The sequence below is a fragment of the Peromyscus leucopus genome, chromosome 6 (assembly GCF_004664715.2).
Source record: "Peromyscus leucopus breed LL Stock chromosome 6, UCI_PerLeu_2.1, whole genome shotgun sequence".
NCBI classification, from domain to species: Eukaryota; Metazoa; Chordata; class Mammalia; order Rodentia; family Cricetidae; genus Peromyscus; species Peromyscus leucopus.
The window spans coordinates 65,874,039-65,901,033 of NC_051068.1; the positions used below are offsets into that span (position 1 = coordinate 65,874,039).

The 26,995-nt window shown below is 42.9% G+C and overlaps 1 protein-coding gene across 10 annotated transcripts in view; it reads left to right on the forward strand.

The window, feature by feature from the left end:
* Nucleotides 1–5,495: 5,495 nt before the first annotated feature.
* Nucleotides 5,496–26,995, forward strand: part of Arhgef11 (Rho guanine nucleotide exchange factor 11) — a 116,997-nt gene continuing 95,497 nt past the window's right edge. For 9 of the 10 annotated variants that reach the window (XM_028857633.2, XM_037206748.1, XM_037206745.1 and 6 more), the window contains exon 1: nt 5,496–6,698. In XM_028857633.2, coding sequence (XP_028713466.1) covers nt 6,667–6,698 — 32 coding nt within the window. In that variant the 5' untranslated portion in view covers nt 5,496–6,666. Of the gene's footprint in view, nt 6,699–13,900; nt 13,966–26,995 lie in introns of all 10 variants that reach the window. The other variant, XM_037206743.1, reaches the window with a different exon arrangement.

Genomic DNA, 26,995 nt, shown 5'->3' on the forward strand with positions numbered 1-26,995 from the left:
TCCATGCTTCTACTAGTATGGCCTATTATGCAGTGCTTAAAGCATTTCACTGATTTTCTAACCCAAAGCACCAAAGTCCAAATTCCTCCAAACAAAAACATGGTCAGGCCTATCACAGCAATACCCCATTTCTGGCACCAACTTCTGTCTTAGGGTTTCTATTGCTGCAAAGAGACACCATGATTGCGGCAATTCTTATAAAGGAAAACATTTAATGGAGACTCACTTACAGTTCAGAGGTTTAGTCCATTATCCTCATGGCAAAAAGCAAGGCAGCATGCAGGCAGACATGGTGCTGAAAAAGCTGAGAGTTCTACATCTTGATCTGCAGGCAACAGGAAGGAGTCTGACTGTCACACTGAGCATAGCTTGAACAAAGAAGACCTCAAAGCTCACCCTCACAATGACACACTTCCTCCAACAAGGTCACACCTACTCCAACAAAGCCACACCTCCTAATAGTTTCACTTCTTATAAGATTATGAGGGCCAATTACATTTAAACTGCCACATATGGTATGGTTTCTTCCATAGCCAGGATCCATGGGTTCAGGAATCAAGGGATGGAAAAGAGAATAATTTCACTCACTATCACACTTAGTGACTACTAGGAAAATTTTCTTTCTGTCCCCATGACTTTAAGTTCTGCTAGCCTAGAAATTTTGATCTCACAGGAGGAAGTGCTCCTACCAGGAGCCACAAGAAACATTATTGAACTGGAAGCTCAGACTTCCCCCTGGACACTTTGGGCTTCTGATACCATTAAGCAAAGAGGCTAAGAAAGGAATAAAAGTGTTAGGAGGGATGATTGATCCAGATTACCGAAGAGAAATTTGATTGCTTCTAGAAAGATTATGTCTGCAATATAGGGGATCCTTTAGAGCACTTCTTAGTGCTACCATGTCTGGTGATTAAAGTCAATTGTAAACTACAACCTAATTCAGGCAGGATGACAAAGGACACAGACCCTTCAGGAATGAAGGTATGAGTCACTCTTCCAGGAAAAGAGCCAAGTGTGGGTTGATTTTTCTGTCCTGCCTAGCCAGCTCCCAAATAACCACACAGAGACTTATTATTAATTATAAATGTTGGCCAATAGCTTAGGCTTGTTAAAATCTAGATCTTACAATTTAAATTAATCCATATTTCTTATCTATATTTTACCATGTGGCTTGTTACCTTTCCTCAGTATGGCATGTTTATCTTGCTTCTTCCTGTGTTTCCTGGTACTCTGCCTTTCTTTATCCCAGAGCTCTTTCTGTGTCTACAAGTCCTGCCTAACCTCTTCTGCCTAGCTATTGACCATTTAGCTCTTTATTAAACCAATGAGAGCAACACATCTTCACAGTGTACAAAAAGACTATTCCACAACAGCCAACATCTGCTGAGGTGCTTGCTGAGGGTGGAGGAAATACAGAATAGGTAGTAGAGGAAGGTTATAAATACTAACTAAAGCCATGTGACCAGTTGCAGAAACAAGGATCATAATTGACATGAATGTTTCTGTCATATTTTGTTAAGCATGTGTTTGTACATATATCTGTGTTTTCTTTCCTTAATTTCTTTATAATGTGATATAACATCAATTAAGAGAGTATCAGAAGTTATTGTATTTAAGTTTGAGATTCTAAAAGACTGTTCCTCAAGGGACAATGCCATCTATTCTAAATGTTTGCAGTTGTATAAGGGATAGTTATATCATGTTAGGTGTAATTATGATCTGACTTAAATATATAATGCATTTGCAAGTGTACATGGGACAGTTTTATCATGTTAGATGTAATTATGACCTGGTTATTGTTTTCACTTAGAAATTAAGCATGACTTAAGGAGATATGATTGTGTATCAAGTTGATAAGGAGTGGACTGTAATGGCTATTCTTGGTTATCAACTTGACTAGATCTGGAATTAACTAAAACCCAAGTTTCTGGGTACATCTGTGAGGGAAATTTTCTTAAATAAATCATTTGAATGGGGATACCCACTTTTAATCTGGATCTTTTGAGGTGGAAGATCCACCTTTAATCTGGGCCACATCTTCCAGTGACAGCCTATATAAAGGACATGGAAGAAGGAAGCTTGCTCTCTGTGTCTACTTGTTCTTGTTCTGTAAGTCCATTCCTTCACTGACATTAGAGCTTACTTCTTCAGGATTCTGGCATATGCTGGAGACCAGCTGAGACATCCAGCCTCATAGACTGAACGGATACTGGATTCTTATCTTGGACCTTCCATTGGTAGACAGCTATTGATGGACTAGCTGAACTACAGCCTGTAAGCCAGTCTAATAAATCCATTATATACATACATATATATGTACATATATATACACATACACACACACACACAACACACACACACACACACACACATATATATATATATATATATATATATATATTATATATATATAATATATAGATAAAAAAAAGAAATTCATTCTTTAAGTTCTGTTCCTCTAGAGAACCCTAATACACCAGCATACCCAGCACTTGGGAAACTGAAGTAAGTGACTGCTCAGAGACTGAGCCAGCCTGAGATTTTATATTAATAAAATGCTGATTGGCCAGTAGTCAGGCAGGAAGTATAGGCAGGATAAGCAGAAAAGGAGAATTCTGAGAAGGGAAGCTGAGTCAGGAGACGCCAGCCTGCCATCCAAGGAGCAGCATGTAATGGCACACAGGTAAAGCCACAGAATACGTGGCAACATATAGATTAACAGAAACGGGCTGAGTTTAAGTGTAAGAACTAGTCAGTAGTAAGCCTGAGCTAACAGCCAAGCAGTTTTAATTAGTATAAGCCTCTGTGTGTTTACTTTGGGTCTGAGTGGCTTCGGACCAGGTGGAACACAGGAAAACATTTAGCTACAGAGATACTCAGTGAAAACACTATCTCAAAACAAAACAAAACAAAACAAAAGCATCTAGAGATATGGCCTAGTTGGTAAAAAGTGCCTTATAAGCACAAGAACCTGTGTTCAATACCATTATGTGACAGACTTGTTCTGGAAAGGGACCGACAACAGACCACAGTACAGATCTGACCGAAGTCCAACGTGGAGAGCCAGTGAGTTCTATTAGGGTTGCTTACAGGAATATGGGTAGGGACTTTCTTATAGGCACAGAAATGACTTAAACAAAGCTGTGCCATCAAATCCCATCTCAGCATGGGTGACAGACAGCTCACAAAAGCTCGAAACCTGGAGCACCGCACACGCTCTGCAGCAGCTCACCAGATTGTAGTGTCCTTTCCAGGTTGGTAGCTTAGTGCGCCTGACCCTCTTCCAGGCTGCTTGGTTGGTCTTAGAGTGCTGGACTGTCTGATAGTCTTCTTTGTACCTTGGCTTGTCTGAGAATGACCCTAAGTGGTTCTTATTGCTTATATATGCTTGGAGAGGGAGGGGCCTAGTGAATCTGGTCAGTTTCAGGGACTTTCTGAAGCTATTTTGAGTTGTCCACTTCCTGTCTTAAGGAGCGTCTCTGTAGAATAGAATGTCTTCCCTTCCCTTTGAACATCCTGCCCTAAAACATCCTTTTTCACCTCCATTTCATATCTTACATTTTAAAGAGGAAGGTTTTAACTTGAGAGGAAACTGCTATACATCAAACCGCTAGATGTAGCATGATCCTAATTGGTCTTAATACTAAAAACCCGGAGTCAGATATTGGGGTAAGTGCTGAAAGATCAGAGAAGTAAAGGAGCAGCCTTTACTTCTTTACTTTACTTTACTTTACTTTTACTTTACTACTTTACTTACAGTCACTTCTTATCTCCACAACTCCTCAGATGGAAAAGGGCTGAGCTCCTGTCTCTGTCCGGCCATATCACTTCCTGTCTCCTGTCTGTACAGACCTCCAGACCTCTATGGTTACCTAATGGCTACCTCCACCCTCGGATCTTGAAGCAAGCTTTATTTGTTAGAGCACAGACAAAGCATCACCACACCTAGAACTCACGCACAAAGGCCGAGTTTTGGTGGTGTTAACTGGGAATCACATTGCTGGGAAGGGGGGCAGGGTGGTGGTGCTTGCCCACCAGCCATTCTCGGCCTGCTCAGGACGCCAAGGCTGTTCAGAGACCCCCATCTTCACAAAGGGGATGAGGTTGTTTGGCACGGAGGCAGGAGGCTACCCACGGTTGTCCCTGGTCTCCACAAGCACACCGTGCAAGAGCACACTAGCTGTTAAGATAAGCACTCAGAAATTTCAAGTCGTTTCTAAAACAAACAAGATTCACAAATACCCTCCCCAAGGTTAGAGAAGCAATAACACCTCCAACTGGCCCAACGACGCTGGTCAATAGTCCACTGTCCTCATCCACGCCTGGGTGGTTTGTGTGTGTGTGTGTGTGTGTGTGTGTGTGTGTGTGTGTGTGTGTGTGTGTGTTACAGCTGTCTTTAACTGCTCATGGTCCTAAGAAGTAACCCCAGTAAATTCACTGGCTCACTAGGATAAGCTTCCGTAAAATTGTTGGTGTTCTATCTGATGCTGGTGTTCTATCTGATGTTCTATCTGATCTATCTCCCCAGGAAGTCACATCTTACATGCACACATACACCTGCACACACACACCCACACCCACACCCACACAAACTATAGCAAAGTTCATTCATCAGCCTGTGCAGGAAAAAAAAATAGGGAAATCTGATTTTAGTAGGTCCTAAATAGATGCTTAATCAGTTTCTTTTCTCTTTTGCTAACAGAGGTGGCAAGCTAGGAACTTGGAACGGATCAGGTAGGCCAAGACCGAGGCAGGCAAAGGGAAAGTAGTACAGGGAAGAAAAAAAAAAAGCCTGCAGAGCTTCCCCAGGCAAAAGAGACAATTCCTCCTCTCCTGTCTCAATGCTCCTTTTTACTTCAGTCTTGGGACCTCCTGATCAGCGACAGTTACTTGAAGAGATTTAGAAACCGTGATTTCACGAAGGGGGTGTGTGTGTCATGAAAATAACATTGCCCTGGAAAGGCTTTTTGCATTGAAGGAAAAAGCAGCGCCAAACAAGACACCCAAGCCAATCCGAGGGAAGCCGAGAGGGCAGGGCCGGCCGGTGGGCGTTCGGAGGGGCGAGGGCACTGCTCAGAGAGCGCCTGGGAGCTTGGCAGGGGCCGCGACAAACGAGTGGAAAACGAGCCGGCCGAGGAGGACGGGGCAGCAGCGAGCGCGGCCGACAGAGGCGCGGCCGGCGGACACTGCGGAAACAAAGGTCGAACCTCGAGGACAGCAGCACCGGGAGCAGCTAGGCCGCGACGCGCGGGCCGGGGGCGCGCGGGGCCGCCAGAGGTTGGGCGGCGCCAGGGAGGGGCGAGCGGCCAGCCGGGGCGAGCGGAGTCCGCTGGCGGGGGCGGGGCGGGGCGGGGCGGGGCTGGGTTGGGCGGGGCGTGGCGGGCGGCAGCGGGCCTGGCCTGAGCGAGCGCGCGCGGGGGCGGGGCCGGAAGCGCAGCGGCCGCGACGCGGACGCCGGGAGCGGCCGAGCGGGGAGGCTGTGGCTGGCGGGCGGGCGGGCGGGCACGGAGGCCGAGGCCGCGGCCCGGGCTCTCCGCGCCGCTGTGGAGGGCGCCCTGGCCCTTGCCGAGCCGCAACAATAGTGGGAGCGGGCCGCCGGACGCGATCGGCCGGCGAGGGGAAACGAGAACGACGGTCCCGGGCGCTGCGGCGAGAGAGACTTTGGGAGCCTGGACGTGCAGGAGCACACAAGCGCTGCCTGAGGAAATTGTCTCAGAAAAAGGCCGATCTGAGGCTGGGGCTGAGCACGGGACTGGGCTAGGTGGAGGAACCTGCAGGTCGAAAGGGAAAAGGGCATTTAAGATATCCTGGGGTTTTGGCCAATGCTACCATTTTGAAGGTAAAAAGCATTGCGCTTCAGGTGTTTTGTGATTTTTTTTTTTTGTGTGTGTGTGTGTGTCTGCACAATTGGCTCATTTCAGAATTCAAAACCTTTAATGTAAAAGATCGGTGTTTTGTTTTGATTTTTAAAAAATCCACAAATTTTGCTTCCCAGAGCTCCACTGGACTTCGTGTTGTGTACATACTGCTGTATGGTTTTATTTATTTTAACTGTGCAAATCATCTGGAAGATTTTTTTTTTTCCCCGAGTGCCATTTCGGATTTGTTCAGCCCTTTTTTGTTTTGTTTTGTTTTCCTTCCCTGGCATTTTAAGCATTTGGAAACGAGAGGTTTTTCAACCTTTGGAGCTTAAGGGTTCCCTTGTCAACAGAAGGACAGCTGGGAAAACTGGATTGAAAGGATGGTTTTTATCTGGCTACAGTTAAGACTGATATTTTGAAGTCACATTCTTTCTGTGGTTCGTTTTTTTAGCCCAGAGTGCTACCCTTAAAGAGATTTGTGGTTGACGTTTTGGTTTCTAAGAAGGTCATAGTTTTTCCTCTTTCGTTTCTTTTTATTTTTTATTTTTATTTTTCCATTTTCTTCTTCATTTTTTAAGACAAGGAAAGGGAGGGTAAGGGTCCAGAAAGGAGGAGACCATGTTAAGTGGTCGAAGTAGAACGCGTCTGCAGTTACCAGGCTCCTGACAGCTGGAGGAAAAAGGATTCAGTCTTCAACTTGGGAGGCCTTCCTCTCACCTTCCTTAAACATTGCAAGGGATTCAGGCCTGATCGAGACGTCCAAAGAAGCTACAGGATTCCGGAACTGTGGAGACACCAAGAAACCATGAGCATAAGATTACCCCATAGTATAGACAGGTAAGTTTGCAGATGATTTGGGGTTTTTCCAACACTTAACTAAAAGGACTGGGAGGAGGTGTTGTGGTTTGACTGACTGAGCTGTGGGATAGGTAAGGTAGGGACCGTGGTCTATGGGTATGTCAGTATCCATGTTTATAGTCCCTCTGTGTGTCCATGTCCAAAACCTACCTCCTAATTCTGAGTCATTTATAACCAGTAAGCAGTGCAGTGGAGAGGAGGGGAAGTGTTCTCAATAGCTTTTGCCTTAGACCGGGTGTAAGGCTGACTACACCTGAGTCCCCCACTAGCCAGCCTAGGGATGCCAAGCTTGGACCCAGCCTGGTCATGGGAACCCACGGGGTGACTGGGGACTAGCTTTAGATATTTGAGGAGGGTAGGGGTGACTGGCAGGGTTGTGGGCCTCCATCAGGCTGACTGTTATGGATGGTGGGACACAGTGGTAGGGGTGGTTCCCATTTAAAATGAGGAAGATGCTGCTCTTGGCCTGAAATGCTGGGACAGAAATATATCCCGTATCCATATAATCAGAATTTTCACCAGTGGTTGAAAGCACTCCAAAATGTTTAGGCCACATTAGAATTTCTTCCTCCTCAAGTTCAGAGTTTACATTGAGACCTACCAACAGTCTGATGCTTGAGGTTTAATTTTCCAAGCTGTTCTTAATAAGCTTGACTCTGCAAAACAGGCCTTCCCTCTGCTTGAAGCCGGAAGGAGTTGTTTTGGCTCTTAGGCCCTTGAAATCAGCTGGAGGCACATGATGCCCCTTCCCCCATGAGCCTGATCTGCCTTCCCGTTGCTGGTAACATTGCAGCTCGATCAGTCTGCCCTCCACAGGGCTGGTACGACTTCAGCAGGTGTCTGTCTGCCTTGTCATTTCTTCCTTCTGCTCTTCAGCTCTTCACAATCCTCCGAGGGGGTGTGTTTGGTGGACATTCCACACACCCTGCCTGAACAGAGAGGGAGGTGGCTGGAAGAGAACAGTCAAATGAAAACATAGTTTTAGGAGGTAGGGAAGAAAACCTGTAAGTCAGCAGCTGCCCTCTCTGTCCGTTAACCTTTGGTTATACATGCTAATAGTAATTTCCTTTGGACTGCGGAATGCGGCCTAAAATGCATAATGATCTCCCCAACACTGCTGTTGTGTTTTCTCAGGGTCCCAGTTAGATCCGTTTAGTCGGTTTCGGGTAGGGAAACTGCCTTGCAGTAGGGAAAAGGAGGCAACCACGAAGGCAGTGTGGCCAGTTGGCATCTCCCTTCCCCTTCCCGTTGTGGTCTTCTGTAATTTGCCCCTGGGAAAGAATAACTGAAACTGTCAGAGCAAGGAGGTGAAGGTGATTGCATGTCTGCCCTTTACGTTCTTTAGAAGTTGGGGGATTAGTACACCCAAATTAAGATTTGGGTGTCGAACAGTTTCTATTAATTCAGGGGTGTGAGCAGATGGCAGCCAGGTATGAAGTGGTGAGGAGGCAGTGGGGGCTTTTGGGTTAGCGTGAGATGCTCCTCTAGGAGCTTTCGTAACTTCACAGATCCAGATCCCAGGGTCCCAAGCGCTTTCATTGGAACATTTCTGTGAGGCAGGCAAGCCAGATACTATTCACGTTTTGCAGATGAGGAGACTGGGTGGACTTCTGGTTGGTCCGGTGCCATTTAGCATTGTCTGAGGAGTGTCAGGATCTAGTCTCAAACCTCAGTCTTCTGATTCTGGATCCCTGGGTCTTTTTGTTGCCCCTCCTGTCTACAGGGGTCTAGAGACTCACCATCTAAATGAGTCAGACACCATTTTGCTCTCTCTCTTAGGCAGTTGGGTTAGGTGCTTGTCAAGTGTTCCCCTGTACTTTGGACCTATAATCTCTGGAGTTAAACACCATGTTCTTCCATGGGATAGTGCAGTTTGTAGGTGAGACTTCTTGCCTTTATCTTGCCTGATTGTCCACCCCAGTCACAGGGTCAGTCCTGGAACTGAGATCCCCTTCAGGCTTCCTCTAGCTGACTTCTCTCATCTTGCCACCTTACCTATGGGGTTACACTGTTGAACTAGGCTCTGTACCTTACAAATGTAAATAAGTCACAATCTTCTTTTTGTCACTAAAGCTGGCTTCCCAACTTGCTATGTATCTGGGATTCACAATCCTCCTGCTTCCACCTCCCACGGGAAAATTTAGTCTTCTGCTGTGCTTGTAGGGATGGATTAGATGGAAACATTGGTTGCAAATTATCATGTCAGGGCTTCTGTTCTCGTCTAGTTTATCAATTTATTGTGTAAGGTTACGGTATGAGTGTTTTAGAAAAGTATTATTTCTTATTGAAAACAGTCAACCTAATTGGGAAGTCGGCATGGTGGCACATGCTTATAACCACAACCCCAGTACTCGGGAAGCTGAAGCAGGAGGAGTTACAGGATTGAAGCCACGGGCCACAGTGGATTTAAGGCCAGCCTGAGTTACACACCGAGACCCTGTCTCAAAAACACAACTCTCCCAAAGGCCACGTGGAGGTGCCACTGGTCTGAGCCCTGGAAGCAGGGCCTGTGTTGGTTTACTTGGTTTTGACCTGTCTGCTCAGGTTAGCGCCTGGCGTGTAGTCTTTGCCCCATAAATACTCAACAAATGCATGTTCAGAGACGCGAACATACCAACAAGTCGTGTCAGTGACTTCATCACGTAGTTAACCTAGGGTACATTAGAGAACATTTCCTTGGCGACATGTATTCTCTAGAAGATAAAGGGGCGGGATGGAGGCCCCTTATATTTAGAGACAATGTGGCTTCAATAAAGAAGACTGGGCTACCTACTTGGCAGCCTTTATATCAGTTTTCTCCTAGGGCCATAGAAGGCATCAAGTGTCTTTAGATAACTTTTCTCTTCATGATCTCCAGTTGTTAGTGAAGGGTGAGAAAATCGTGGCTGCCCTGTCCTTTGCAGTTTTTGTTCATAACATCTTTTTGGCCCTTCATTTGAATTGCGTTTGTATTGCAGATAGAGAGCATGTCTGATTCCTCGGGGTAAATGGTTTCGGGGGCTGGGTAGGTGAGGAGTTTGCATCCACAGAACAGCTTTTCTCTGCACAATGGTAGCTCATTTGAAGACCAAACCAGGAAAGTATCGTTATGCCAAGAATTCTTGCTCTTCTCCATTTCCTCCTGTATAAAGCAGAAGTGCCACACTAACGTCATTTCTAGTTTACAAGTTTACGATTGTGCCATTTGAAAATTGCTTATTATATCTCCCTTACAGGGCTGTTGAAAGACACAAATCAAATGAGATAAGATATTCCAAATTGCTTTTATAAATTGTGAAACTATATAAACTAGATGGTAAATTCATGGATTTGATTTAACTTTATGTACTACTTTATGAATTAAATAACCCCAAACAAATTAAAACTGGTGTGGTGGCACACCTTTAATCCTAGCACTTGGGGGAGAGAGGCAAGTGGATCTCTGATTTCAAAGCCAACAAGGTCTACAAATCAAGCCCGAGGCCAGCCAGGGCTACATATTGAGACCCCTGTCTCAAGACAATAATAACAATAATTTTACAACTTAAGGAGTATCAGAAAGTTTTACTATTTTGAGAAATTTAAGAAGAATGAATACATTTTTTGTTGCAGAAATGTACAAGGTACATGAAGTGTACACATAGTACTGATTGGGAGTATAGCTTAGTTGGTAGCATGCTTGCTAGAATGCAGGAAGATCTGGGTTTAATCACCAGGAATGCATGCCTATAATCTCAGCACTCTTGAAGTGGAGGTAGGAGGATCAAAAATCCAAGGTCATTCTTGGCTTCATAGGGAATTTGAGGCCATCCTGAGCTACAGACCCTGTCTCAAAAAGAAAAACAGCAATACTGATAGGTGTGGTGGCCCACCCTATAATCCCAGCAGTTGGGAAATTGAGATAGGAAGATTATGAGTTCAAGGTCAGTCCACTGAAGCCTTGTCTCAAAAGACCAAAAAGGAATAGTTTTCCAGTGGACACGAGAGTATATTTGTGCTCGTGTGTGTGTGTGTGTGTGTGTGTGTGTGTGTGTGTGTGTGTGTGTGTACATGGTTGTGTGCACACATGTATGTGGAGTTCAAAGGTTGACATTAAGTATCTTCCTCACTCACATTCCATCTTACTTTTTAAGACACGGTCCTCACTGAACCTGGAGCTTGCTGATTTAATGAGGCGAGGCTGGCTGGCCAGGGAGCTCCAGGAATCCAAACTCAGGTCCTCATGCATGTAGGGCTAGTACTTTTCCTACTGACTGTCTCCCCAGCTCCTTCCGAGGCGGCGTTCTGATGAATGGAAGAGACTTCTGCTTTGCCTGATTAGGCGTCTCTTTGTGTGATACAGTTCGAATTTGTGGCTTTTGTTTTTTCCTCTTCTTTTTTTTCTTTCTTTTTGCATTCTAGGCAAGTGCTCTACCACTAAGTTTCACTAGCAATCCCAGGAAATGTTTGATTGGTGATCCCATGCCATTGTAGAAGAATCTTTCAATAGAAATGCGGACCTTCAAACTGTTACCATCAGGGACCTCTTCCACCTGAGATTCCTGTCTCTATAGAACTCAACAATCCCCGGATATTTAATTTAGTGTATATTCTTATTTAAAGTACTTTAGAAGACTGGTTTCCCAGCACAGCAATCCTGATCTAGAACAGCAGAGTAAGTGCCCTGAATTGCTAGGGATTTTCCACACATGGAAACCCATGTGTCCATCTAGAATATGAGATAGGAGCTGACAGTGGATTTGCAGAAGAAATATTTGGTGATTAATCAGCATTATGAGCCAGCAGCAGGCTAAGCTTAATTTTGATACTCAAAATGTCCTAATAGAGCAATCTAATACTTTTTTTCCTGGTCAGAATACTGTCTGGCAAAGAAACTGCCCTCCAGTTTAGGAGTATAAACAAAACATAAAGGTGATTGCATCCATCAGAAGCCAAAAACAGATCTTGGTGGAGACTGTATAAGTAGCCCCTAAATGAACACATAGATAAGGGGGTTCTAGAAGCCTACAGCCTCTATGGAACAGGGTGTGGAGTCTGTGTCCCTGACTGCTTTAAAGATCCAGGACTTGTGTGTGTTTGAAATAGGTTGCTAGCTCTAAAATTCAGTAATTTATACTGAGTCTGCTTCACATTATCATAGTGGCATTACTATTAAAAATATTTTACTGGGAGTGGTGGTACACATCTTTAATCCCAGCACTCAGAAGGCAGAGGCAGGTAGATCTCTGATTTCAAGGCCAGCCTGATCTACAGAAAAAACAAAATATAAATTAGATTTATATTTATAAATTATTTATATTATATATTATATTTATATTTCAAAATTTAAATTAGAAATTAAAATAAATATCCAGCAAATAAAAAAAGAAAAAAATGGAAGACATACAGCACCCAGGGATAAGTTTCTAAGCCATATGATAAATCTTCCAATTAAAATTTTAAAATAATAAACTAGTAAAATATATTTTTGGGTTTGTAGTTGTTGTTGTTTTACTAGACAGGGTTTCTCTGTGTAGCCCTGGCTGTCCTGGAACTCACTTTGTAGACCAGGCTGTCCTTGAACTCACAGAGATCTGCCTGCCTCTGCCTCCTGGGTGCTGGGATTAAAGGTGTGTGCCACTACCACCTGGTTGATCACTTCCCCTTTTTATAATGTATTTTTTTATCTTATGTATATGTGGGTTTGGTCTGCATGTATGTCTCTGAATCTTCTGGAACTGGAGTGACAGATGGTTGTGAGCCATCATGTGGGTGCTGAGAATTGAACTCAGGTCCTCCTCAAATCAGCAAGTACTTCTACATCTCTCCAGCCCCTTCCTTTTTTATCTTAATCACTGTGTTGGGGAAAAACCCAAGCTTAGACCTGTAAATGTCTTCCATGGCCACTCCTCCACCCCATTGGTCAAACAAGATAAAAGAAGTTGCTGAATCTAGTCTCAAAAAATTAAAGACTATAAATCATATTGGAGTTTGTAGGGAAAATGCCAGCCTCTTGAGTTAATAGATATGGATGCTGGAGTCAGCTTTGCTTCTAGGTACATGGAAAAAATGCTTACCTGCTCTGGATCTTCATTTCCTTAACCAGAAAAATTAGTCCATTGGACTAGTCAGCCTCGAAAATTTTTTCCTTGAAATTATAATGATCTTAGAGCCTCTGGAAATGATGCCATGCTTTCAGTGAGCCAAGACTTTTTTGGTTAGCAATTATTATCTTGTCTCCCTGAAAAGTCATGAAAAAAAGGAGGGAAAGAGTGCCTGATGAAAAGGGAAAGAAAAATAGAAATATGGGAGTGTGGGAATGTGAAGAGGAACTGTTGTCCCTAATACAATTGGAGGCAATAGATTTAGAAAGTGTTTAAAGACACCCAGGTTAGATGGATTTGAAGGGAGAAAATCACAAGAATGAAAGAATGATATTGATAAAAAATGGTAGAGGATGGGCTGGAAAGATGGCTCAGTGGTTATGAGCACTTGTTGCAGAGGACCCTGGTTCGATTACCAGCACCCACTTGGTAGCTCACAACCATCCGTAACTCCAGTTCCAAGTGATTTGACACTCTCTTCTGACTTCTGTGGGTACCAGGCATGTACGTGGTGCACAAATATGCTTACAAGTAAAATACTCATATGCATAAATAAATCTGAAGAAAAAAATTTAAATAAGCAGGAGAGGAGTAGTTAAATTTTTTTTTTAGGTGGAAGGGAGAAGCCATTTTGGGCAAAGGGAACATGAACAAAGCTAGAATGGGTATGGACTGAAATGGTATGCTTAAGGGTCTCTGGAGCAGAGAAAAATTAAATTGATAATGTGTACAAGGTGGATGATAGTTCAGACTTTATGGAGGATTCTGCTGAGATTTATTATAGGATGGTTTTTAAAACAATATTTAAGGTCGGTTCGATGTTTCCGTGGGTTAAGGTGCTTGCCATCAAGTCCAACAACTTGAGTTCAACCCCTGGAACCCACATGGTTAAAGGAACCACTTCCTGAAAATTGTTCTGGCCCCCACATCATGTGTGCTATGGCAGTTATGAGTGCACATACACACAATTAATTGTAATACAAGACTTTAAAAAGTGGTGAGTAAAGTTGCAAATGCTGGTGTTGATATTTGAATTAGAAGAGTTCAAATTTGAGAAGTCTAGCTAGAAGTTTTTATAGCAGTCTCTGCAAGAGATGAGTTTCTTCTGTGTCCGAATAGATGGTGCCAGTGAAAAGAAAGAAGAGACTGGGTGCAGATGGCATTTTGGAAGCAGAATCAATGAGGTATGTTCGGGCTGAATCTAATGTGACTCCTGACTGTGAGACCAGTTGACTAGGGAAGAGACAGTGCTATTGATAGACTATCAGCTTCATTAACAGTCATTTGTCTCCCACTGGTACCCAGCAGTTCACTGAGTACAGAGTATTGAACAAATTTGTCTTGCTAAGACTCTTGGGTTAGGCCATTTCTAACGAATAGTTTCTGAGTCCTTCAGTGCAGTCTTTCAGAGAGGTGGGGAAAGGACAGTTGGTTTTGGGGTAAGCTCTTAGGAAATTGGGTCATGCTTTGAGAAGATTGGCGTATATTTAATGGATCCTGATTAATCATACTCTATTCGTAAATATCAAACCATATTCAAGGGATTTAGAAACCATACTAGTAGATGGGTACAGAAAACAGAGGACTTTAAGGGCGAAGGTTGTTGTGTGAGCCCCACTCAGCCACTGACTAGCTATGATCAGGATAATTTTTGTAAAGCCTTTTGTGAACTCTATAGTATAGTGGTAAGCGTTGTCAAAGAAAGTGGTTGCCAAGGACCCAGATTGGCCTAAATTTAACCTCACTTATCACTGGAAGACCCATGCTTGGGTTATCCATTCTTCTGTTGAGTCAACTGAGAATTGACAGGTATGGCTCTGGGATCATGGTGAACAAAAGCAGGAGTGGCTGAAAATCAGGTAGCTAGCTGGCATGATAGCACACGCCCTTAAACCCAGCTCTCAGTAGGCAGATCTTTGAGAGTTTGATGCCAGACTTGTCTGTACACTGAGTTCCATGTCTCAAGATAAGGAAGGAAGGAAGATAGATTGCTTAGGTGTCTGAGATCTCAATCCAAGGCAAATTCTATTTTGCTTGGAACCTACTTGTTTTTCTTTTTTAGGCTTAGCTGTCTAGCTTGGAACTCATGGCTTCCTTCTTTCTTCCTTTCAGCCTACAGCTTGCTAATTGTGGTCATATTGCCATTTCCTACCATCAGGTAGACCAACCTATTTCTGAGCCCACTGCATTCATTTTATTTTAACCCCTTTGTAACAAATGTTCTGTCTCCTCCAACCCCATTAGCCTTTTATTTCCTTAGTAATTAATACCACCAAACTCTACCATACATTTCTGTTACTCCTTCACATACATATAGCAGTTTGATTCTATTATTCTTTATTTGTGCAAAAGAAATGGTATAAAAGTTCATTTTAAAATAAACTTTAAAAAACTTGCAAATAAATAAAAACATAACACATCAAAATTAACCAGACTCAGAACCTATGAAGCTGCACATTAAATTTATGCACCATCAAAACAACAAAAAACCTACAACAGAATTAGAACTAGAAAAGCAATTACCTGTGTGTCCTCTTTCACAACTTGGATTACTTGTGTTTCTCATCCCCTTATATTAGCTTTTCTCGTTCTCTTTTCTTAAGTTATACTGCACTCATCAGGTATTTTTGTTTATATATATTTTATTGTCTAGATCCCACATATAAGAGAGAAAATGTGATTTTTTTTTTTGAGATTATGTGACCTCACTTAATAGTATACATTCTAAGTCCATCCATTTTTCTGCAATTTTTTCTCAGAGCCAAGTAGTATTCATATATATATATATATATATATATATATATACACACACACACACCAAATTTTCATTATCCGTTTTCCTGTTATTGAACAACTAGGATGATTCTAATTCTTTGCTATAGTGAATAAAGCAGCAGTAAAATAAAATCGGAATTTATGTAAAAGCTCATGCATAGCACCTAGCACATAGAAGACTTTGATAAAAAAAAAAAAAAAAAAAGTGGTGCTGTCCCTATCTTCACATGTTTTATGTCGGTTGTCACATCTTGTCCTGGCAGTAAAGGTTCAAGAACAGTGTGTCTTTTTTGCATTTCTGGGTGACCTTTAGTTCCTGGTTCTTGTTATATTAGGTGTTCTTTATACATAACAAATACTATTTCTAGACTTGAACTGTAGCTCACTTTTGACATTGCTGATTTCCTAAGAAAATGGTTCTAAACACTGCTGCCAGATGGGCTGGAGAGATGGCTCAGCAGCTAAGAGCACTCACTGACTGCTCTTCCAGAGGACCTAGGTTCAGTTCCCAAAAACTAACAACTGCCTGCAACTCCAGTTCTAGAGTATCCAATGCCCTCTCCTGGCCTCTCTGGCACCAGTCATGTATGTGGTGCATAGACATATGTGCAGGCAAAACACCCATGTGCACAAACACTGCCACCAGGAGCTGAGGTCAGGAATCCTTGTTCATAGCTGGGCGGTGGTGGCACACGCTTTTAATCCCAGCACTAGGGAGACAGAGGCTGGCGGATCTCTGTGAGTTCGAGGTCAGACTGGGCTACAGAGTGAGTTCCAGGACAGCCAAGTCTACACAGAGAAACCCTGTCTCAAAAAAACCAAAGAAAGGAAGAATTCTTGTTCATGTTGGATAATAGGCCTTGGGTACTTGGTAGTTATTGTGGGGACAGGCCAATCTTGTTTGAATTCTTGCCTTCAGCTTATCAAAGCTTTAGGGGTTTCCCCATCGGCAGCTTAGTTTCTAGGCTGCCTCTCCCCGACAGGAGTCTGAAGGCAGGATCGACCCTGCTGTTGTCTGTGCTGCCTACCCAGCGCTAGCTCAATTCATTCCACAGAGTAGAGCCCTTAGAAGCTTCTCTCCAAGAGACTGCGGCAGCAGAGAAAGGCCACTGTTGTTCTGGGAGGTGGTAACTGAAGAGAGTATAGTGAATAGCTGTGTGAAAGGGACCTTGTGTTAGGCAAGAACTGCAGACCCTCTTTTCAGAGCCCCAGAGACAAAGGAAAACACCACTTAGGTTTCAGTGTCTTCACAGGAACAGGGGTTCAGTATTAGGGGAATTCATTCATGTTGTCCCTCACATAAGGTTAATATAACAATCCTCACATGCCATGGTGCCAAACACATGGATTCAACGTGAATAAGATGCCTACTGTCCTGTCGAGGACTGGATGGTTTTGTGGAGAGAAGATAGATGTGAGGGAGTACCTAAACTTACTTCTGATAACATTTGGAATAGATGGGAAGGATACCTTGAGGTTTACAGACTTCCTGGAAGAAGAGACCTTCAGATTGGGACACAGAATGATAGCCAGGAAGGAGAGAGGAAAAGAAAATTAGGCAAAGAACATCTTCCTCTGAAGAGCAGTCTGAGCTTACTAGGTGGGTATCGTGGCCTTGGGAGTGCTGCTGGGCATGGTGAGGCAGGAACCACTTCATTCTGGGTTCAGGGAGAGGAGAGGATATGGAAATGGTGATAGACAGCCAGAGTTTAGTGAGAAAAGGAGAAGTCTAACTCCCTCTTTCTGACAAGAGGACTATTTTTCAAGATAGGACCGTGTGCCCAGGCCAGAGGTTGTTCGTCTCCAGTGCACATCAGAATCGGCTGGAAATTGGCCTGCTTAAAATATACACCGTTGGGCCCAGGTCCCTAATTCTGGCTCAGTAAGTCTGGGGCGAAGTTCCAGTCTCGTGAGAATTTGCATTTTTAACAGCTCAGGTGATACTGATATCTGTGTTCCATGCTTTGAGAGTGTCAACAGTGCCTAGTGACATCTGTGCTGTTAATTAGCTCTTCATTTTGTGGGTGTGGGATGTGTGGGTTTCTGAAGCAGGGTCTTACTGTGTCAGCAGCCTCGGATGGCATAGAACTCACTTTGTAGCTCAGGCTGGCCTCAGACTCAGTGATTTTCCTGTGTCAGCTCTGGAGTGTTGCTCCCGCTGCTGTTAGCTCTTGCGTTCTTACGGCAGCGCCTTTTTATTATTATCAACTGTCTGTGTCTAAACTTACACCGACATGGCTCTGCTCTCTTCTGTGAATTTCTTCAGTGGATGGTGAACACTGTGCCCTTACATCTACCACACTGTTAGAATCCTGTAAAGACTGCTTAAATGGGTTGAACTGAACCACATACATCACCTTCATCTGTGAAACCTTCCTCAGCCCTTTTCCTAGGGTTGTTTATAATTCCAAATTCTGCTTTAGCCCTGGAGAAGTAGCAAAAAAAAAAAAAAAAAAAAATCTCAGAGAAATGTCAAAGCTAACTGCCTAAATCAAATACATCTAATTTCAGTTTGGGACTAAATCAAGAGAATAAATTTCCTGACGTGATTCCCTAAACTGATGTGAGGTTCTGGATCATTCAATAGGAAGGACCTTTGGAATATCATTGATTTCTCTTAAAATGTTGGTACAAGTTCTCAGAATATTCATTCCTCCTGAACATGCTTCCTATGCTGTTGTTCTCAACCCTTGTAGTAGCCCACACCACGACCAGGCTTCTCTTCTCAAGGCTTTGAGGTTCTGTACTAGAGCCTTGGGCACTTCTCTTGAAATGGGGCCCACAGACCACACAGTAAGGTTACCAGAGCACCCAACCTTTAGTCTCTCATTGTGTCAGGGGCAAACTCCATGATAATGGGTTGTTTCTCATTATTTCTAGGTTCTCCATACCAGTGGCTCTGAGCCTGAGATGAAGGTCTAGATCAGGGTGATGGGAGATATACAAGGCCTGGCAGTTCCTGGGTCAGGGGTTTTTCTAACACTTCAAACCTTAAAGTCATTTAATTAAGAAATTAGAAGCCAGAAATCCTAGTCTGTGTGTGACGGCATATTCCGCCCTCCCCTGCCCCCAGCCTTAGGATAATAGCTGCTCTTCTGCGTTCCTGGAGACACACTCATAAAGTAGACCTGAACTTTAGGCCCGGCACATTGATTAAGGAATAAGCAAGACATGGCTTATATATTAAGTGTTAGGTAGTCTTCTCGGCTCTGAGAACACATTGGACTTTCTGTGGAAGCAAGACCTTCCACAAGCAATTAAAGAATTACTAGTTGTAATGCAAAGACCTGGATTCATAACTCTTAGGGGAAAAGCAGGAGGAAAGATGTGACAGGATTAAAGGAAATATGAGACAAAACTTGACGTGTTTTGTTTGTGTGTGTGTGTGTGTGTGTGTGTGTGTGTGTGTGTGTGTGTGTGTGTGTGTAAGTGGGTAGGACAGTAATCACCAGGGAGAAAAGGACTCAAAGGATGGGGATTTTAAACCGAACCCTCTCATGCCGCTCTGTTTCCTGTCAGTGTGCTGCTAGCTAGCCTTGGGCATTGCAGAGTCCCAGCTCCTTTTAGTTTATGTTTTACGTTTATTTATTTTTCTTGTGTGTGTGTGGGGGGGGGCGGGGATGCCATGGAACAAGACTGGAGATCAGAGAACCTTAATGACAGTCCATTCTCTCTTCTTACCACATGGGTCCTGGGGGTCAAACCCTTGTCATCAGGCCTGTCAGCAAGGACCTTTAGCTGCTGAGCCATCTCACCCCGCCCCCATCAGTCCCCCTTATGGATAGAGAAACAGGCTTAGAAAGCCTTGGTGACTTGCCAAATGTCCATGAGCTGAAAAGTGATGGAGCTGCGGATTTCTTGTTTCCTTTTTAATTCAGTGCTTAGCAAGTCCTGGGATGACTAGTACTGTTCCTGTTTTCCTACACTCTTGGCGAGGCTTAGGTGGCAAATAACTGCAAATCTTGTGAGGGAGCCAGACCTCACTGTTGCTGGACAGTGGTGAAGATGACCTCTAGGAATCAAGGCTCCTGAGTTGCTCCATATCTTCCAGCTAAAATGTCCTTGCCTTACAGGCTGAGGTTTGTATTTGCCATCCAGGAAGAGGGTGACTCCGCTTTTGTCTTCTGGTTGGTTAATGATGGGGAATGAGGAGTACCCTGGGGCTGGGAATTTCAGTGAGGTTGAAGAAAATCAAATCTCAGAGTCACTTGGCGCTCTACCACCAAGCAGGGTGGCATCTTTAAGCTGCTCCAGGCTTATCTTCGTATGTAATACACTTTAGTAGCTAAAACTGTGTATAAGTAAATGATTGGTAAAATATACCAGAAAGTGTATAGCGTTTTAAAGTATCTTTTACTTAGTCTTTGGCAGTTTCATAAGTGTATACAGTATGTCTTGATCCTATCCACCTCTAGGACCCCTTCCCATTCCCTCTGGACACCTCTCCCAACATGTTCTCCTCCCCAGTGTTTTACTTTTATTTTTTATAACCCACGATGTCCAGTTAATACTACAGGTGGCGTGTTGACTGCTCTTAGGCAGACTCTGTGCAGGTAAATGAAGTTAGTTTCTGAGTGCAACAGCCACGTTATATCCAGAAGACAGCATTTCACATCACTCCTCCCCATCCTCAGGCTCTTAGGTTCTTTGTGCCACATCTTCTGCAGTATTGCCTGAGCTTCGGGGTGGGGAGGGATGATACAGATGCCAAGTTTGGGGAGCTCCCAACAGTCAGTTATTCTCAGCACTTTGGTTAGTCACAAGTCTCTGTGTTAAATGTTGCTGTCTGCTAAAAGAAGCTTCTCTGACCAAGATTGAAAGCAGCGTTATCTAAAACATAAATATTTAGAAGGCAGAGAGACAACATGTCCATTTGTAAAAATATTGGTGGGTTCTACCCGAGGGTATATGACTTCCCAAGCCATGGGCTTTTGACCAGGTTCATGGAGCAGACCTGAATTCCCTCCTGTGGAGTAAGCCTTACATCCGTTCACAAAACAGTTGGTTATCCCCATAACCTTCCTGTCACTGGTGCACCAGTAGGTACCTCTTGCCTGGCAAATCGGTATGTTGTCATTGAAGATCCACTTCTGAGTAATACCACTGATGGCACTTCTCCCTGCACCAGCCTGGCTGCACCTTCGCACACTAGGAAAGTCCGTCAGCGGGGAAGAAGTTGTCAGATCAATCCCAGCTTGACTTCTCTGGCTTGTAACCAGTGTCTTCAGCTGTAGGGTCTTTCCACTTAGTTCTAATAGTCAAGCAAGAACAGTGACAATGGACTGTGCTGCTTACAAGGGAGTAGGGTGGCTGTCCCACAGCTGGCACTGAGATTTTCATTCAGTAACCCATGTCTCCTGGGAAAAGCATTATCCACACATGCAGCATGTCCATATTCCTTTTTTTTAAAATTATACTTTTTAATTAGCGTACAAAGTAGTGGATTTCCATGACGTTTTTAGACATTTAGTTTTGATTAACCAGTCACGCATCCTTTCCCTCCTTTTTCCTCACCCCAGTTCCTTCTTAAACCTTTAATCTCCAATATTCCCCTCCTCCTAATTTCATATCATGTGTACTTCTGTCCCCTCCTAACTCACCTAGGCCCTTTCTAGCTCTCCACCTCCACCAACACTGCCAATTAAACACAAATCTAAACAATTTGAAGCTAGGACCCACGTATGAGAAAACATGTGACAGTTGCCTTGCTGGGCCTAGGTTACCTGATTTAGTGTAATGTTTTCCAGTTCCATCCACTTTCCTGAAAACAGTTCATAATTTCATTTTTATTTACAGCTGAGTACAGTTCTATTACATATATGTAGTATGCTTTCATAATCCATCAGCAGTTACTGGACCTCCAGTCTGCTTGCATTTTCCAGCTGTTGTGGTTAGAGCAGTATGTGCATGGATGTCCATGTCTCTGTAAAACAGGGTGGAGTCCCTGGGTGTTTGCTGAGGAATGATACAGCTAGGTTGTAGGGGTTCTGTTTTTAGAAGTTTTGGGATATCTCCCCACTGACTTCCATAGTGGTTATACCAGTCTACATTCTCACTGACCGTGCTTTCCCTGTCCTCACATCCCTGGCAGCATTTGCTGTCATTGGTTTCTTGATGCTGGCCATTCTGAACGGAGTTAAGAAGAAATCTCAAAGTAGTTTTAAATTGCACTTCCCTGATGGCTAAGGATGTTGGGCAGTGTTAGAAAAATGTTTATGAGCCATTTGTATGTCTTTGAGAACTCTGTTCAATTCCATTTCCCTTTTTTTTTTTTTAATTGGGTTGTTGTTTTCTCGATGTTTAATTTCTTGAAAATTTCTATATATTCAAATTGTGCAATGGTCACCATTGTCTAATTCCAGAACATTTTCGTTACACACACCCTAAATCTTGGGCTGTAGCAGTTGCTTCCATTATACTGTCTCCTAATCTAAAAACCACGACTCTGCTTTCTGTCACTGTGGACTTGCCTACTGTGGATATTTCATATAGGTAGAATCATGCAATGTGTGGCTTATTGTGGCTGGCTTCTTCACTTGTGTGTTTTAAAGCATATTATAAATGTAGGTTTTTATGGCCCAGTAATGTTCTATTGAATGGATAATATCATTCTTAGTTTATCCATTTGTCAACTGGTGGATATTTGGAGCTTTTCCAGTTTCAGGCTATTAGGAATAATGTAGCTATGAACATTTATGTACAAGTTATTTTTAACTTTATTTTTAGATTTATTTATTTATTTTATTTTGTATTTATGAGTATTTTGCATGTATGTGTATCATGTGTACCGTGTGTGTGTGTTTGGTACCTGAGAAGGTCAGAAGAGGTCATCAAATCCCCTGGAACTGGAATTATGGATGGTTGTGAGCCACCATATACATGCTGGGAATTGAACCCTGGTCTTCTGTGAGAATAACAGTACCCTTAACCACTGAGCCAACCAACGTGTTCAAGTTTTTGTAGAGACATATTTGCATTTCTCCTGAGTATATAGTAAGAGGGGAATGGCTGATGATACAGAAATCCAAACTGATTTCTAAAGTGGTTTCACCATTTTATATTTCCATCAGCAAACTATGAGAGTGTGGTTCTGAAGAGCACGCTAGTGTCTGTTATTGCCTGCCTGCCTGCCTGCCTGCCTTGCTTCCCTTTTTCTTCTCAAAATTTTTTGTGTATGTTGAACAAATTTATTATTTTTATTTGTGTGTGGGGGCATGTCTGTGTGTTGTTCTTGAGTCTAGAGAGGGCACCAGATTCACTGGAGCTGGAGACAGGTGTGAGCTCTCTGAGCTGGGTGCTGGAGTGTAAGCTCAGGTTGGCTGGAGGTGCAGCAAGTACCCTCACTGCATCTTTCAGCCGCTTTTTTTTGTTGGTCATTCGTTGGTTGTTGATTTAGTTGATTTAGACAAGCATTGAATGTAGTGAAGGTTGCTAACCCAGCTGTCTGTCTCCTTAGTCTCCTGATGTGGGATTACAAGCAACTCTTCCATCTCTCTTGTTTCTTTTCTTTTTTTTCCTTCCTTCATTGTTTTTGTTTGTTTAGTTTTTTTTTTTTTGGTTGTTTGGTTGGTTGGTTTTTTTTTTTTTTTTTTTTTTTTTTTTTCCGTGTAATTTTGGTTGTCTGATTCGCTTGTAGAGCAGCTGCTTGAACTCACAGAGATCTGCTACTTGCTTTTATTCAAAGCAGTCTCCATCTACTGCTGTACTTTATTCTCACCATCTATCTGCTTGTGAGGGAGAGCTTAGGGATCCAGAGGAAGGATTGCTTTCCAGGGAACTTTAGTTCCTGTTTTCTCCTCTCCTTGGCTACCCAGGGCACTGCTTTTGACAGCTCTTTTAGAGTTGCCTCCCTTTTGATCCAGCCTGCCCTCCCTTGAATGGAGTACCTTCCCTCCCTCTTAGTGATTAACTGGGGAGCTACTTATCTGTGTGGTCACCCAGTTTGTCCCCCAGCTCTTGGAGAGCCTTTCCTGTGCAAGCTATAAGATTAGAAAGTGAATTAACTAGGGCAGGAGGATTACCAACTCTAAAGCTAGGAACTCTTGTCAGAAAGATGCAGGGAAGGGGTGCTGAGGAGGAAAGATGAGGTAACAGCCTACTGGCGGCATGAGCCCTGCTGGATGGAGTCTGTGGTCCTTTTCCCTGTACCAGCCTTCTATACTGTCTTGTGTAACAACTCTCGCCTCTCCCTGGCACCTTCTCTGGCCCTGTGTTGTGTGTTCCTTGCTCTTCCACCTGCCTTGGAGAAGATAATGAAGGCAAGTGATCTCAGCCTTTGACTAACCTAAAGGCTAACTGGGAGGCAGAAGGCCTTAGAATCTAGAAGCGATGCAGTGCTTTCTAAGAGGGCAGGTTGAAGGCCCTGGCCCTCACCAGGAATGCTCACAGTGGGGTTTGGTAAAGATAAAGAGCCTACTCTCCTTTTTGATTTTACTTTGAAGTCATAGTGGGCAGTTAACGGCTTCAAATAGAGATGTTTGTTGATCCCACGTTGATGTGCTGGCTTTGCACTTGAGGTTGTAGGGATTTAATATTGATAAGCACACGCTTAAGCTACAGTGTGTGGTCAAAATATGAAAAGAATAGTCATACAAGATGCCAGGGCAGTGACATCTGACACATCTTTTCAAGGGTCAGTGGGCCTAATTGCTGAATTAATGGCCTTTTTATTTAACTGTGGCACACACAGATTTCCTACACTGTGGAGAGGAATCGGTTTTTGTTTCCTTCCCCTGTGCATTTAATCTTCAGTGTTGTTGTTCAGAGATGGACTGCAAGTGAAATAAATGTAAAACACTTAGCAGGCTGGGCACCTCCCTATCTACAGACACATTTTTTTGAGGATTAGTAAATTGGCTAGTTTAATTGCTACTTCATCTAACTTTCATGACTTCATAGTCCACAGCCACTTATTTTGAGTTATAATAGTCCCTTACATTTGTGCAACACTTTGCAGTTTTAGAGTTTTTTTTTTAAACATAAGTTCTTTTTATAAAACAGCTTTATTGAGATATCATCACATGATGAAGTTTACCCTTCAGGGTATGCAGTTATCATTGTAACCTAATTCCAGACATTTTCATCATCCCCAAAAGAAATCTGTTAGCTATTAGCACTCACCCTCACCATACACTTACACAGACCCAACCACTAATAGACCTTTTGTTTCTATGATTTACCTATTTAGGCATTTCATATAGTATGTCATTTAGCATGGTATTTTGAAGGTTCATTGTTTTATAGCATGCTTAATTCTTTGTATCGCCAATTAATAAACTATTGTATAGTTAGTACTACTTTTATCCATTCATTGGTTGGTATGTATTTGGGATTTTTTTTTTTTTCTGTTGTAATATTACTGTGAATATGTAGGCACAATTTTTTGGAGTCGTGTTTTTCTCTCTCTTGGGTATGTACCTTTGACAGAAATCGCTGTATCATCATATGGTAGCTCTATAGTTAGCATTTTGAGGTACTGTTAGAATGCTTTTCAGGATTGGAGAGATAGCTCAACAGGTAGAATACCTACTGTGCAAGTGAGGACTGGAGCTCGGATCCCCAGAACCCATGTAAAGGATGGGAGAGTGTGGTGGCTGCTTGTAAATGAGTGTGAAAAGTGGAGATTGAAAATCTCTGGAGAAAACTGGCTTGTCAGAGCTATAGGTTCACTGAGAGACCCTGCCTCAACACATAAGGTAGTGTGCAATCAAGGAAGACACCCGTAATCAACCTCAGGACTTCATCCACATGTGCTGTCACATACATAGCACATACATACACCCCTCCTCCAAAAAATGTTTTCAAAAGTAGTTGCACCAATTTACATTCTATCAACAGTTTATGGGGGCTCCAGTTTCTTCAATGTATGAGGGCTTCTAGTTCCCCAGAGCTTATCAGAGGTCTTTTTCTGCAGTCATCCTGTGTGTATACTGGGATTTCTGTGTTTTGGGTTTGTATTTTTGTTACTGGTGTTGGACATCTTTTCATGTGCTTAGTGGTCCTTTGTACATTTCCTATTCAAATCCTTTGCCTTTTGTTTTTGTTTTGAGACCAGATATCACTGTGAGGCTCTGGCTGGCTTGAACTTGCTATATAGACCAAGCTAACCTCAAACTTGTGGTGATTTTTCTGCCTCTGCCTTCAGAATGCTGAGATTCCAAGCATGTCTCATCATACTTGGCTCTTTGCCATTTTTAATTTGAGTTGTTTCTCCTTTCATTGTTAGTGGTAAGAGTTTTGTTTTGTTGCTGTGCTTTTGGTGTCAGATCTAAAGCCATTGCCCAACCCGAGGTCTCCCAGTATTTCTTCTAGACGTTTTATTGTTTTAGCTCTGTTCTGGTTTTGTTTCCATTGCTGTAGTAAAGACCATGACCAAGAGAAAGTTGGGGAGGGACAGTTTATTTAATCTTACATTTCCAGGTAACATTCCATCACTGAGGGGAGTCAGAGCGGGAACTGAAGCAGAGACCATAGAGGAACACTGCCTACTTGCTTGCTCCTCATGGCTTGTTTAGGCTGTTTTCTTCTATACCACAGGACCACCTGCCCAGGGGTGATATCACTCACAGAGGGTTGAAGCCCTCCCACATCAGTTATTAATCAAGAAAATGTCCCACAGACTTATCTACAGGCCAATGTGATGCAGGCATTTTCTCAATTGAAGTTTCATCTTCACAGATTAAAAAAAAAAAATCTAGTCTATGGGTCACTTGAAATAAGTTGTGTACATAGTAGAAGATAGGACTTTAATCTCATACTTTTATATGTGGCTATCTGGTTGTTCAAGAATTTTGTGTTGAAAATACTACTCTTTTTCTACTGAATTGTCTTAGTAGCCTTGTTGAAAATCAGTTAGCCCTTGGGGTTAGGCAGATGGCTCAGTAGTTAAGAGTGTACACTACTCTTCCAGAGGGCTTAAATTCAGTTCCCAGTACCACATCAGGTGACAAACAACTGCCGGTAACTCCAGCTCCAGGGCCTTCACTCACACCGCACATACCCATACACATGTACACATAAGTTAGAAAATAGTATGTCTTTTAAAAAAGAAAATTACTGGAACTGGCCATGATGGTCCACACCCTTAATCCCAATACTTGGGAGGCAGAGGCCAGTGGGTCTCTGAGTTCGAGACTAGCTAGGTCTACATAGTAAGACCCTGTTTGGGGGTAGGTTATTGAACCCATAAATGTGAGTTTATTTCTAGGTCTTAATTTTAATCTGTTGGTTTATGTATGTCTGTCATTTTTGCCAGTATCACATTTGTAGCATAATGAATTTTGAAGTTAGTAAGTATACGTATTCCAGATTTAAGTATTTTTAAGATTGTCTTGGTTATTCATTTGTATTTACATGTGAATTTTAGAATGAGCTTGTATATAAAGTTGTGGATTACTCTCTTAACAATATTAAACCTCCTGATATCTTTCTATTTACTCG